General features: G+C 36.0%; 3 protein-coding genes across 4 annotated transcripts; 1 reads left to right on the top strand and 2 right to left on the bottom strand.

The window, feature by feature from the left end:
- The first annotated feature begins 34 nt into the window (after window positions 1-34).
- LOC17888999 lies at window positions 35-4133 on the top strand. 2 transcript variants are annotated; one of them, XM_023784717.1, is made up of 17 exons: window positions 36-235; window positions 599-716; window positions 802-989; window positions 1070-1177; window positions 1259-1323; window positions 1433-1538; window positions 1631-1714; window positions 1913-2059; window positions 2147-2275; window positions 2356-2423; window positions 2590-2623; window positions 2723-2807; window positions 2923-2990; window positions 3078-3191; window positions 3274-3396; window positions 3521-3612; window positions 3736-4133. In XM_023784717.1, exons 1-17 carry the CDS (start codon window positions 104-106, stop codon window positions 3830-3832), a joined length of 1758 nt encoding a protein of 585 aa, XP_023640485.1. In that variant the 5' UTR covers window positions 36-103; the 3' UTR covers window positions 3833-4133. The 2 variants fall into 2 exon arrangements, 1 of the variants encoding a protein (XP_023640485.1); XR_002834351.1 differs by lacking the exons at window positions 2923-2990; window positions 3078-3191; window positions 3274-3396; window positions 3521-3612; window positions 3736-4133 and having other exon boundaries at window positions 35-235; window positions 2526-2623; window positions 2723-2791.
- A 151-nt stretch (window positions 4134-4284) lies between these two features.
- LOC17887940 (pentatricopeptide repeat-containing protein At2g32630) lies at window positions 4285-6387 on the bottom strand. Its single transcript, XM_006296429.2, has one exon. It carries the CDS (start codon window positions 6333-6335, stop codon window positions 4452-4454), a length of 1884 nt encoding a protein of 627 aa, XP_006296491.1. The 5' UTR covers window positions 6336-6387; the 3' UTR covers window positions 4285-4451.
- A 3150-nt stretch (window positions 6388-9537) lies between these two features.
- Window positions 9538-13315, bottom strand: LOC17888017 (cellulose synthase-like protein B1). Its single transcript, XM_006296282.1, has 9 exons — window positions 13053-13315; window positions 12561-12879; window positions 12324-12446; window positions 12104-12226; window positions 11474-11674; window positions 11233-11368; window positions 10654-10835; window positions 10181-10528; window positions 9538-10098 (listed from the first exon to the last, which is right to left on the bottom strand). The coding sequence occupies exons 1-9, from the start codon at window positions 13313-13315 to the stop codon at window positions 9538-9540; spliced, it is 2256 nt and encodes a 751-aa protein (XP_006296344.1).
- Between the last annotated feature and the right edge of the window lie 574 nt (window positions 13316-13889).

The following is a 13889-nucleotide window of genomic DNA, read 5'->3' as shown; positions in this document are numbered from 1 at the left end:
ACGTGTCACATTCTCTGTCACACTGCACAATCTTTCCAGTTTGCTTTCTCTCCGTTGTGGATTTTATAACATTTCGGAGTTTTTATTGGAACACAGCAGAGTCATGGTGGTTCTGCAAATTCAACAGTTCAATGGGTTCGTTAGTTCTGTATCAAGAGCTCGGTCAAACCGAGGAAGAGGGAGAGCTGCCAAGACAGTGTGCGTTCAAACACAAGCGGCTCCTTCTAGAACACAGGTCAAGCTTTCTTTTGATTTGGACGTTTTAAATTCTTATAGCAAAGCTTAAATGTGTTCCAAAATTCGCTTGCTTGATGAACGATTCAGCTCAATTACGCATCCTCTGGAAGAAAGAAAAAAAGTGAAACTGATGGTCGTAATTGTTACTGATAAAAAAAGTTGCGAACTTCATGAGAAATAGAGTAATTTTTCAGTCTGCATTGTGGTGGAACCTTATATTTCGTAGTTCATTGATTAAATCTTATAATTCTTGTAGTATGTGAATCTTGAGAGCCTTTTTAAGTGTTTGGATAAGCATGTTTAACTTCACGATGATAATATGTTTTTAGCTGAGTATGAGTTCAATCATTTCGATATGCAGAAGATAATGGAGAATATTTCAGTTGGTGGAGAAGCTGGAGGTGCTGGTGGTGCTTATTCTTACAATGCCTTGAAGAGGCTTGACAATATTTGGTCCAACATATGTACTCAACCAAAAGGTAATAATTAGTTTGTTACCATTCAGATTATAAAGGAATGTGTTCTCTTGGTGATGAAAGTTAGTCTTTGTGAAACATCTTGCAGGACCGCAAGAAACTCAGAAAATTGTTTCTAGGGTATCTGGTTTCTCTCAAGATTATGCTACGGAGAATAATCTCATTGGAACCTTTGACATAGTGGTTTGTGGGGGTACTTTGGGGATTTTTCTAGCCACTGCTCTTTGTGCCAAGGGTTTAAGAGTTGCTGTGGTGGAGAGAAATGCAATCAAGGGGGTGAGTATTCTCGCTATGTTGTGGTTAAGATGTTATGGTTGGAGTTTTTGCTAATGGTTTTTTGGTTTGTGGGGCTATAGAGAGATCAAGAATGGAATATCTCAAGAAAAGAGATGAAGGAGTTGACTCAAGTTGGAGTTTTAACAGAAGATGAGATCGAAGAAGTAATTGCTGCGAAATTCAATCCGGTAAAGCTTCTTCCCAGTAAGCAATGCCTTGATCTTTCTACTAATATCCATGATGCTTAAGGTTATATTGAACAAATGCAGAACAGATGTGGATTTGAGAATCTTGGTGATATATGGGTTCAAGATATTCTTAACCTTGGAGTTTCGTGAGTTCTGTCTCCTCTTATTCTTTAATATATAAAACGAGAAAATTCCCCTTGTGTTCTGATACCTCTGAAGTGATGATTTAGTTTTCCTTTTTGTATATCTAACCAGCCCAGCTAAACTTGTGGAAACTGTGAAGCGACGTTTCACTTCTCTTGGTGGGGTCATTTTAGAAGACTGCAGTCTCTCAAGCATTGTCATCTACGATGATTTAGCCGTGAGTTGCTTGTCGCTTCCTCCAAAGAATATCGTTACTAAAAAGAGGATTCAACTTACTGATATGAATTGTTTGAAATTTTTGATTGATAGGTTATGCAACTTTCTAAAGGTGACATATTATCTTCCCGTCTAGTCATCGATGCAATGGGAAATTTCTCTCCTATCCTGAAGCAGGTCATATATTGGACTAATAGCATATCTAATTTTACATTTTCATTAGTTATAGTACTAAAAATATTAAAAATTTCCGATTCTTGTGTGTTGTCCAGTGACATTTTTCTCATCCACATCTCCAAATACTTCTAGAGTACTGAATTTCTTCCGCAAATCACTGATTATAATAATTTTTTGTATTGGATTCTGCTACAAAAGATTAAACGTGGTAGAAAGCCAGATGGAATGTGTCTTGTTGTTGGATCTTGTGCTCATGGGTTTAAGGAGAATTCATCAAGTGACGTTATATATAGTAGTTCATCAGTGACCAAAGTTGCAGATTCCAATGTACAACTCTTTTGGGAGGTAAAAAAATCTGGTGTTTTCCCTATCCTAACACTGTATTATAACGACAAAGAAGTGGTTTTTAAGGCTGCTTATTGTTGCTTGAAGGCCTTCCCAGCTGGCTCTGGTCCATTAGACCGCACTACTTACATGTTCACTTATACTGAACCACAATCAACATCTCCGAGTTTAGAGGATTTACTCGAAGAATACTGGAAACTGATGCCAAAATACCAAGTTAGTTTCCATATTATGTCACATATTTCATAAAGTTTCTTTCTTTCTTTTCTCTTATCTCCTGATGTCTATTGGCGCAGGGAGTCTCTCTTGATGAATTGGAAATACTGAGAGTTGTATACGGGATCTTCCCTACATACCGAAATAGGTATAACCTTGATATGAAACTTCGTCGATGCCATGTATCTCTCTATCTATCATCTCTGGAAGTTTGAAATTCTATCATTGATATTATAATTCTGTTTACCAGTTTCGTACAATAATACTGCTGCATTCTGACATATCTAACCCTGTTGGATTGGAACTATCACCAGTCCATTGCCAGCGGCATTTGATCGTGTTCTACAGGTGGGTTTTGTTCATTTATATAAAAGCTTACAAGAAAAGTTTGCGGCTTGATAATTCGATAGCTAAATAATCAAAGTTTCTTATAAAATATTTACTCAGTTTGGTGATGCTAGCGGCATTCAGTCACCTGTGTCATTTGGAGGTTTTGGAAGTTTGACCAGACACCTTGGAAGATTGTCCAATGGTATATACACTCACTCTCTGACAGTACATTATACAACTATATCATGAAATCTTTCAGACTATAGTCCTAAAATCTTCAGATATTCTGACAATCTTATTCTTCAACTTTTAAAAAGGAATCTATGAAGCAATAGATGGAGATCTTCTGGACTCTGACAGCTTATCAAAGCTAAATCCTTATATGGTAATAATAAAGCTTTGTGGTTCTCAGTTATTTACTTTTCTCCCTGCTATTAATTTCACTGAACTCTATTTGTCTTTTGAATGACAGCCAAACTTGAGCGCATCATGGCTGTTTCAAAGAGCAATGTCTGCAAAGCAACAACTCGATGTTTCCCCTAGCTTCACCAATGAGCTTCTCCATGTAAATTTTAGTTGCATGCAGGTATAGTAAACCTTTCTATTTTGTAGAAACCAGGAACTGAGAGTTTCGAACTTTGGGTAAATGGTCTCATTTTCTCTTGTAGAAACTGGGCGATCCAGTTCTCAGACCATTTCTTCAGGATATAATACAGTTTGGTCCTCTAGCAAAGACATTAGGCCTTGTCATGCTGACCAAACCTCAGATAATTCCGTCAATATTCAGACAGGTATAACATTCCTCCGAAAACTGTTGCATCATCTTTGAACCAGAAACCCGAGTAAATGAAAACAAAATATTGAAATTGAACTCTATTTATTCATGAAATCTCGTTTCTTTGGTGATTTCCTCAGGTTGGGATACCTGTTCTGCTTGATTGGTCTGTTCACTTTTTCATGCTCGGCTTATATACACTCCTCTCGGCATACATCGATCCATTAATAAGGTGAAATATTTTCTGAATCTCTATAACAAATTATGCATGGATCAATGTTTCTGTTGCCATGACTCTGCCACATTATGGAGGTCGTGTTTCCTGAACCCTCTTGATCTTTTTGTGTATTTGCAGTCCGTCTTTGGAAGGACTTCCCTCTAAGACGAAGTTCGAATGGAAGAGACGTCTTGAGGCCTGGAAATATGGAGCTGGCCTTGATTATGAGTTGTGATTCTGTTCGTATTTTGGAAGAATCATACCCTCATCAATTCATTTGAGCGTCAATTTTCAGCTTTTTGAAAGTAGAATTTCTCTTTTGGGTGCCATCTTAGACTAATAAGTACATCAAATCATGCATCTTGAAGACATCAATCGTCCATAGTACTTCACAGGCTTCATATATGTCTGGCTTCTGTAGCTTTTGATGCATATATACTTCACAGGCTTCATATATGTCTGGCTTCTGTAGCTTTTGATGCATATATAGCTATATACAAAAAAATGTCATCATCCCAGTCCATAGATTTGATTCACAGGGTTCTGGAAAACTCCGGCAATATCAGCTTACACACACACCTATATTCCAAAAGCTTTGTTTTATGAACAGACAGTTTATACTAATATTATATACCAAAAGATCGAGCTTTGTTTTCTTTACCACGTAGACATCAACGGTCGCTTTGATTGATTCATGTGAATCCCAAATGATTATACCCAAAAGCAAATATTAATACATACACCATCCCAACTCTCTCAAAGAATCTTTCAAAAATGAAGTTCTGATTACAACCATCAACAGGTAGATCTCAGAAATAACCCGCATATACAAATCTTAATTTGACAATCCTGTTCTAAGTCTCAGGTGAATGCATACTTCCAACAAGCGCAGTATAAACCTTATTATCTATTGTATACCCTTTCTTTTTCATCTCATCGTACAACCCAAAGGCTTCCTCTGATTTTCCAGCTTTGGACAAACCCGAGATCATCACCGTGTATGTTACAGAATTCTGGTCCAAACCCTTCGACCCCATCTCGCTAAAGAGCCTCATTGCTTCGTCCACGTTATCAGCAATACATTCCCCGTGTATGAGTGACGTGTAGGTATATGAATCCGGATCGATCCCTTTTGCTTTCATGTCAGCCCTTAGTTTACGGGCTTCCTTTACTTTCCCTTGCTTGCAATACGCATACATCATCACATTGTATGTGATAGCGTTGGGTTGTACTCCCTTGCTGCCCATCTCCAAAAATAGCCTCTTTGCCTCCTCAACGTTCCCTTCTTTGCAGTAAACATCCATCAAATTAGTATAACTAACCGTGCTAAGCCTCACACCACCCTCCATCATCCTGAACAGCCATTGCTTTGCCTCATCATACCTTTTCAATCTATTCAAACAGCTAGCAATCGTATTCAAAGTGTAAACATCAGCTTCAAACCCTTTCTTTTCCATCACATCATAAATTGTTAATGCTTCATCAATCATCCCTTTCCTGCAATACCCACTAATCAATGTATTCAGTACCACTTGAGTGATATTAACTCCTTTACTTTGCATCTCGTTCATCAATATCTCAGCTGCACCCATTTCCCCTACCTTACACACCCCATCGATAAGCGCTCCGTAAGTATGACTACTTGGCGAAATCCCCTTCTCTGTTAATTCATCAAACAACAAAAACGCTCTTTTTATATTCCCCTTTCTGCAATGCCAACTTATCATGGACGTATACACATGGATATCAGATTCTATTCCTCTCTCACGCATTTCATCAAACAGCTTCTCCGCATCAACCATTCTCCCATTCTTGACACTCAGTTCCATCAAAAGTGTATAAGTAACCTTATTATACACCACACCATCCTTCTTCATCACCTTCAAAATCCTTTCCACGCCAGAAAAGTCTCTCTTTTTCACATAAGCATTAATAATAGTGTTGTAAGTATAAGCTTCAGGTTTAATCCCTTTACGAGAAAACTCCTTCATCAGTTTCTTACTCTTCTCAATTTCACCTCTTCTACATAATCCTTCAACCACAATTGTCAATGAATAAACAGTTATCTTCACTCCATAATCAACCATTCGCCGGAAAAAGTCTAAACAGAGATCAATTTCCCGGCGTTTCTTCGCGGCAACCAAAAAGACAATGCATGATCTTTCATCAATACTCAAACCCTTTTTAACCATATAATCAAAAACCTTTAAACCCTCTTCAAACATTGCGTTATCTACATAAACCCTAAACATCAAATCGAAAAAAGTTTCCAAAAATTCAAACTTTTCTTCAGAAACGTCACACTCCACTATCGCTGATCCTAAATTCTCAACTGGGCGCTCGTAAAACCCGTCGTTGACAACCGAATTCAACAGAGCTCTCATCTCACTGAACCTCCGGTTAGAATATAACCGGTGAGCTAATGTCACAACCGCCGTGAGATCGGGTTTGAGATTGGATTCGAATCCGCGGAGATACTTGAAGAAATCGATGCATGATTGAGTGGGAAGAGTAGGTTCAGATAGAACGAGACGGGTCACGTTTGAATTCAAATTGAAGAGAAGTGATGGATTCGATTGAAGTTTTCCGATGCTTGATTTGTCCACCAGGTACGCCTTAATTCTTCTGGCTGCTTCTTGGTCTGAAACCAAAACCGGAGGTTTCTTCTGATTCTGAGTAACAACGTTGAAGAGTCGCGAGAGTTTGCAACAAGACATGCTTCTTATTTCTCTGTTCATGATTCAGAGTTTCAAACAATACTCTCTTCACTCCCCTAATCTTATATAGTCGACTCTTTTGATGTGCTCTAATTTTATTTTTCTTTTACTCAAACTTTTTTCGTTACTTTTATTGCGCTCATTACAAAATAATTAAAAATTAAAATTCGAATTTGTAATATTATTTAGAAACGTTTTTGTTTTTTTGTTTTTTTTTTTATAATATAATATATAGACATGAACATGATAGATCCTTTGAAAGTGTCATCCATCACTTGTATTATATGAAACAAAAAATATGCACTTTTTGTTTGTAATATGCGTATATCATGGATATCAAGAAAACAACTATACCTTTTTTTCCATTTTTCAACTGCATAATAATTTTGTTTATCAAAGTTGATCATTTTCCTTATTGCAGAATAAACAAATGCGCATGCGCAAAACACTAAAAAATAAATAAGTAGTGATGGAAATAATTCGGAGCAAAAACAATATAGCTGGTCATTTTTTTTTTTTTTTCCATTTATGAGATTACCAAATCTCTAAAAACTTTTGCACCAAATTTCAGAATCAACCATAAACCAAATCATTAAACCACAATTTTCAACATCAACCCATAATGATGATTATCTTTTTTCCATAATAGTTAAGCTTGATTAACAATACATAGCATGTGGATTCAGCTACTACATCTATCAAACCTCTTACAAATCTATTTCAAGTTTTTTTTATATAGTCAAGTACTATATGAAACAAATGTAATAGTGTTAAATCACCCTAGATTTTACTTGATTACATTAGTTTTTGCCCACCCAAACTAATATATGTCTAGTGTTACGACTAAGCGAAAGACCATAATGTCATTAATCATATATATATAAGCAGTTATATTTTTGGATTACACACTTATTTTAACATATACATAAATATCATACTCGTCATTGATCTTGTCAAAGTTATGCATACCTTAACTTTGAATATAATTCTTTTCAAAAACTTCTACACATCAACACTGTGTTACATGGGAGTGTGTATACACATCATACTGTATATGTGTACATATATACATTTCACATATTATACTCTTCAGTAGTCTTAAGTTTATAAACAAGAAGAGGGAGAGAAAAGAAAAGGAAATATATAGAAGGAAAAATAGTTATCTGTTGCCGCGGCGAAGATATATAATAAAAACCTATCGCTTGTTGTGTAAAGGGTTTGACCCCGTCGGAATCTTTCTTTTTTCCGGTTCGATTTCTCCGGGGCCGATGGCACCATAAGAGGGGAGAAAACCTCTGTATCTTCTAGAAGGTCCGGATGAAAAGCTTCGTCGTCCAACAGCATGGATTCTTGAAGCGAAGACGAGAGCAAAGAGAAGAACAAAGAAGAAAACAAGACTTAACCTACTCATTCTCTTCTTTGTTTTTTTTTTTTGGTTCTTTTCTTTTAGTTGTTTCTCGTATAATAAAGGGTGAGGAAATTAAACCAAACAAGAAAAAGTGGAGGAATTGAAAGAAACTTTTGGAAGAGAGATGGTTTGTGTGACTAGCTATGAGAATTTAATTGATGCACAATGACTTCCATATGGAGTTGCCTTATTCATGTGCGGACATGGATGGTCCACTTCATAAAAAGTCTCTCCATTATAGTATTTAATTACCATGGTATACAACATGTAGTAATTATATATACTAGCTAGCGTCGTCGTTGTTAAGGATACTATCTAACTTTAATAATTTAAATTCGCCTAATATACATATTTTGATTAAAATTATATATATAGATTTTATTAATAAGAACTATGTGCTCTGCACAATGTTTAAACCCCAAAACTAATACATGACGAGTTCATAGTGTGTGAATTATAATACCCTACGTTATCAATTTGTTTAGAGCTTTAGACTAGCCGGGTTAGCTTGTAATGCTCCTTTACTCCTAGTTGGGCAAATTATAACGTTGTCTACTCGAGCGTTTTTTTTCTTCTTTTTTCCTTCATTGTGTATATTGTAACGTTCCCAACTTAAGACGAACATAGTCTACTGTTGTACTGTTGTCTATGATCACCGGTTTAACGTACTGATTCTATTTATTTCAGCCTGTTTCGTATGTTTAATTTGCTACTTATCAGTAATCAGTGTGTGTGTGTGTGTGTGTCTGGTGGTATGGAAGAATGAAAACGAGGTTGTTTAGAAAACCACAACTGCATTATCTTTGTTTGCTAACGAACACTTATGTATTATCTGTCCTTTTGCCTGAAATATAAGTTAACAAGGTACAATTGTATGAACATTTGTGAAGCTTTTCATTGTTGTGAATGTAGCAAAATATAGTGCGGTGACCACCCCGGCTAAAACTAAGGTGAGTACTGATTTTATCCTTTTCTATGATACGTTGTAGATAAAAAAAAATAATAATAATAATAATTCAAGAAATATATATATATCAACAACAATTCTTTATCATGTTCTAGCCCTTCAGATATGAAATTGGGAAAATTTCTTGTGTAATCAAAGAAATAAAACGAAAAAATCTTGTTTGTTATTTCTCCTTACTTTTACTAATTTGATTTTTGATTTTATTTTTATGTTGTGCAGCTATATGAGTGTAACCTAGTAAACGCTACATTACGACGAAGGAAACTACGAGGCGCATACTCAATGTAAGATGCATCAGGCCAACTTGGAAAGGAGGATATCTGCGTGGGAGGCCTATCTACTACTTTGGATCAACGCTTGGACAAGTCCTATAGCATTGCATATATCTTCTTTTTTTTTTTTTTTTCAATATGTGTGTGAGATGTTTGTTCACTGATTTTTTTATCTCTATGTTTTTTTTTTTTTTTTTTTCTGATTCATTACCTAGATAACGAAGGAAGGATGCTGCTGACTGGTGGATGTAGGAAATTGAACAACCAAAAGAAACACAGACAGATTGATTGTTTGTTCTTGTTCATATTTTTATGTGTATGACTTATGAGATTAATGTTTTAAAACTTTGAATCCAAATTGTTATATGCTCTGGCTATATTCGTACATATATGTTTCCAGAATAACTCCATTTTAAATTCACATTTAGTTCATGCCTTCATGCTAACATTTTCAACGCCAAAAAAATAAAATAATAAATACTATACATATATAAAAACATTAAATTTCATATTACAAATCGAGTCAATGCATGTATAAAGTTAACTTATTTGCATATCAAACCTATATCACTTATACTAATTTCCGAAAGAGAAAACAACAAATAAAACTGCTAAAAAAGCAGCTTTACAAAGAGTGGACAATGGGATACCATATTTTCCCTTCGTAAACAAACCTTTTAGAAACGGAAGGAACAACGTAACCACCAAGATACATCCACAAGCCTCTGCCAAACCCGAACCACCTCTTCCGTGACTACAACCCGACTGTTGTAGCCGCATCGAAAAGACGGCTAAAGCGGCTAGATTCACCAAGACAATAAATGTGCCAGGCAAGAAATAAAGTGAGCCATCAAATTCAAATTTACCGGAGTTTGAACCATCATCTTTTCTTATAGATGGTCCGCACTTAGTCTCGGGCAAAGTCTTTTTAGTGGTAAAAAACACCGTTTTCGATATTCCAAGAAGCTTGAGTATGATATCAACGATGCTAAACAACCAACTACTAGTGGCTATTATTCTCCAAAGTGACTGCGAGACATACCACGATCGTACGGAATAACCAAGGCTCATAAATTCCCATAGAGTGTAGATACAGTGCATCCCAACAAGTGTGATTGTTATGCCTAGATAAAGTCCCTGATATAGTCCGTACACAAAAATTTATAACAAGAACTCCATATATATTATGAGCGTACGAGAGAGAGAGAGAGAGAGTCACCTTGGGGAATAAAGTAGAGTTGTGGAGTAGGCAATAAGAAGGCAAGAGACAATATAAGAGCTCAGGGATTGACCTTAGACAAACACTAACGCAAAGATAAGCTAATCGTTGTCGGAATCTTAATTTACGACGAAACATTCCTAGCAACGGACTTTGTTTGTTGAAAAGGACTTCGATCCATCCTGTTGCCCACCGGCGCTGCTGGAGCATCGCCTCGGGGCCTCCCGGCGGCGTAGAACCAAGAAACGCAGGTGTATCCGGAGAAATGTATGAGCTAGTCCACCCTCTCGAATGGATTCCAATACTCGTGTTCAGATCTTCTGCCACTGAATCATATAACCAACCGATCTGCATGAGTTGTATATAATAAGATAACGCATTATTACGAGTTAATAGGTCCAAAACTTCTTGAAAATAATATAAAGATTATCTATCTTATTAGACTATAAAAGTTAGTTTGAGAAGCAAATTACGGTTTTGCCCCAGCTGGTTTGGTGCTCGTAGTGACAATGCCCAACTTCTTGAGCCGCTTCTATGGAGTTTGTAAGGTTATTTTGGGGATTTGGTTTTCTTTGTAAGGCATCGGCCACCGATTTCATCATTTCTTTCGAGTTCCCAAACCCTCTTGCTAATTTATCCTCACACAAAAGCTCCCCTTAACAAAAGTAACAGAAGAAGAGTCGAATAACAATATTCGTAAATTAAGAAAAAAATTAGTACTATATTGTATGAATTTCATCATGCTAAGTGCTAACGATCTTTTACACTCATGTTCAATTATTCGTCAATAGAGTTAATTAGTAAAAGATAGAGGTCATGACTCTTATATAAGAGCTTTTTTTAACAAATCTTATGTCTAAATTTTCTTAAGAGACTATCATTATTGATGGTCTGAATCATGAGGCATATACAAAGTTGATTTACTTTTAATATAGAAACGATGAAATGTTTTAGTAGATGATGCTTTTGAAGTAATATATGAAAGTCTCTTTATGGGTCGTCGGGTCGACAAAAATAAATGAAAGTCTCTTTATGGATTTTCTGATTCTTACTTGTAGCAACTGAAGAAAGACTTCCATCGTCTTCTAAATCGTCCGGAGATAAATTGTACATAGCTCTTCTAGTGTGGAAGCATCCTGTGCCCACGTACATGGGTCCTTGGATTCCCGCAATTCCTCGTACCAGATACTAATGTAAATATAACAAAAAAAAACAAGATCTATTGATAAGTTATATAACATTGAATTACTAATATTAGAAATTTATAAGCAGATTGAAAAAGAGAAACCGCACAGATTGTAAGACGGTGAGTTGGTCGGTATTAGAGTCATAGAAATGTTGAGGAAATTGAACGAAAGCACAATGGTTTGGATTCAGTGATTTTTCCAGAAATACACACATTGCAAGTCGCACTACATCTGCTTCATTAGCATACATGTCACAGTCTACGTTCAATATGTATGGTGCGTTTGTCATCAACCCTGACACCCTTGCCTGTTTAAATTTCATCTTACGCTTAATCACATTTTTATTAGTACAACAACAAAGTAAAATCTACAATCAATCACTGAGATAGTCTCTAATACAGCTTCATATATATATATTCATCGATACGGCTTCTGCAAATCACATTATATGGTTGTCATATATATAAATGATTGTTAAGTTTTATATGCATGCTTAACAAACAAATAATGCATGGCTAGCTACCCTTTCAGTTCAACAAGTAATGCGGACGTCAAAATTCGTGATTTGCAGCCATATATCACATTAGTAATATAAAGGGGAAGGTAATCATATTTTTAACGAATTCCTTACTTAATTTAATGAAAACTAATCTCCAATATTAACTAATATTGTAATGGTCTAATCGGACGGACACAACTTAGGAGAGAATGAGAGATAGTGAGAAAATTCATTAACCAGAAAGTTCATGGCTCCACATTTGTGGTGATGAACATTATTTGGTCTTTTTTCTCTTGAAATGTATACAAAATGAGGGACCTCTTTCTCGTCTCCTCCACCTCCCTCGTTCTCCCACACCACCTTCGCATACACACATATATATAACACGATTATAATTTGCTTATAACTATATTTAGAGATTATTAAGTTTTGCTTAGATTAATTTAGAAATATATACCTTAACTATAGTTGAATGATCATTTGGTTCTGTGTTTGAGAAAGCTTCAAAGTCATCTTCTGCATACAACCGGGAATCACCGGTGGCATCTTCCACTATCCGGCATAACTTCTCGTACTCCCTCTTTATATTTTCACAAAAACACATTTTCAAGAAAGTCCCAAGTGATACGGAATTAAAAACAAATTTAAAATCAAGCAATCATACGCCAAAAGGATAATCAAACTATTATGTTACCTTCATAATTTCCCAATCTTTACTGAATTTGAAGCTTTCTGTTGCGGCCGGACGGTTCAAGAAGTATCTAAAAGGAGCTCTAACTCTAACGCTGTATTTCTTGCAGAAAGGTACCCAAATCTTGGCGAACTTGGAAGCTTCCTTGAGAGAGAAGTAAGTGAGAGGTGAACATCCATCGTCCGAAACATAGCAAGCTAGTTTATTCGCCGGGTAATTTACAGCTAATAGTGAAAGCACCGTGTTGATAACCATAATTGGCGGCTCCCGCTCATGATCTTCCGTGGGCACAAAGATATCTACCGAAGGAAGGTCATGAACCCTTAAAAGTTTATTGGCCAATTCAATTAAATATAAAGATAGACAATAATACAGATTTTGAGAATTAAACGAAAAGTTGGGTAGCAGCTACCTAGGACGACTTATGCAAATTTAATAATAACATTGCTATATATTATGAATATGTGTGTATAAATGAAAAAGGTACGTACGTACCTTGCATCAAGTCTATCAGGATAAGGTTTAGTTTCAGCGGGAGTCCATTTTAGGCAGGTAAGAAGCAGACATACAAGTGAGAAACAAGATTCACAAAGGGAAGCCACGAGCCAAACGTTGTCGTTTTCTCTCACATTTTGGAATCGGTGCAAGAGAAGAGTAAAGAAAAGCCCGAGAATCGTGAGATACACAGCTCTTAGATAATAGCTTTTGTATGATATCCTTTCGCAAAGAGGAGGAAGAGAAAAGCTTGAATCCGCCATAAATGGGATGGAGCTTTCTTGAGGTTTTTTTTGGATATGTCTCGAAAGCTATTAACAAGGTCTTTTCACGTCTATCCTGAATGCTTCATGCTTGTAATATATATATATATATATATATATATATATAATGCATGTGGACAACTCCTAATTAATGATGATTCCCTATAAGAAGGAAGGGAAGGTTCACCTTCGTGAATGATCACGAGAACAAGGAACCTTAAGAGTCAAAGTATCAACGTACGTTAAGGAGAAACGTAGTAACTGGACTACGTACGGATATGATATGTATACTCCTCCTATTGTGATAGCTGGACTTTTAAGGAGATGATATTTATTCGAGTGAAAAGAACTAATAAATGATTGTTTTGAAGCAATGAAATATCATTCGCTTACAAATTGTAATAGTATGAAATGGTATAATGGGATTGGGAGCGCAATCTTAGGGCATGTCTACTCGTGTTTTTCTATCGGTACTCTCAACAAAATAAATGATAAAAAAATAAAAAAGTTCAAGGAAAATAAAGAAACGGTACTCAAAAGAGTAGTTTGAGAATCGGTACTAAACAAAAAGAGA

The sequence above is a fragment of the Capsella rubella genome, unplaced genomic scaffold, assembly GCF_000375325.1.
Source record: "Capsella rubella cultivar Monte Gargano unplaced genomic scaffold, Caprub1_0 scaffold_4, whole genome shotgun sequence".
NCBI lineage: Eukaryota > Viridiplantae > Streptophyta > Magnoliopsida > Brassicales > Brassicaceae > Capsella > Capsella rubella.
The sequence above is the reverse complement of the archived record's forward strand: the minus strand, read 5'-3'. Positions and strand labels throughout refer to the sequence as shown.

Coding starts and splice junctions, on each gene's coding strand:
- LOC17888017 (XM_006296282.1), bottom strand. CDS start 13,315: ATGGCGGATTCAAGCTTTTCTCTTCCTCCTCTTTGCGAAAGGATATCA. Junction 10,529..10,653: donor AAACCAGCTGGGGCAAAACC/GTAATTTGCTTC, acceptor CAACTCATGCAG/ATCGGTTGGTTATATGATTC. Junction 10,099..10,180: donor ACTCTACTTTATTCCCCAAG/GTGACTCTCTCT, acceptor GGACTATATCAG/GGACTTTATCTAGGCATAAC.
- LOC17887940 (XM_006296429.2), bottom strand. CDS start 6,335: ATGAACAGAGAAATAAGAAGCATGTCTTGTTGCAAACTCTCGCGACTC.
- LOC17888999 (XM_023784717.1), top strand. CDS start 104: ATGGTGGTTCTGCAAATTCAACAGTTCAATGGGTTCGTTAGTTCTGTA. Junction 2,276..2,355: donor AACTGATGCCAAAATACCAA/GTTAGTTTCCAT, acceptor CTATTGGCGCAG/GGAGTCTCTCTTGATGAATT. Junction 3,192..3,273: donor TAAATTTTAGTTGCATGCAG/GTATAGTAAACC, acceptor TTTCTCTTGTAG/AAACTGGGCGATCCAGTTCT.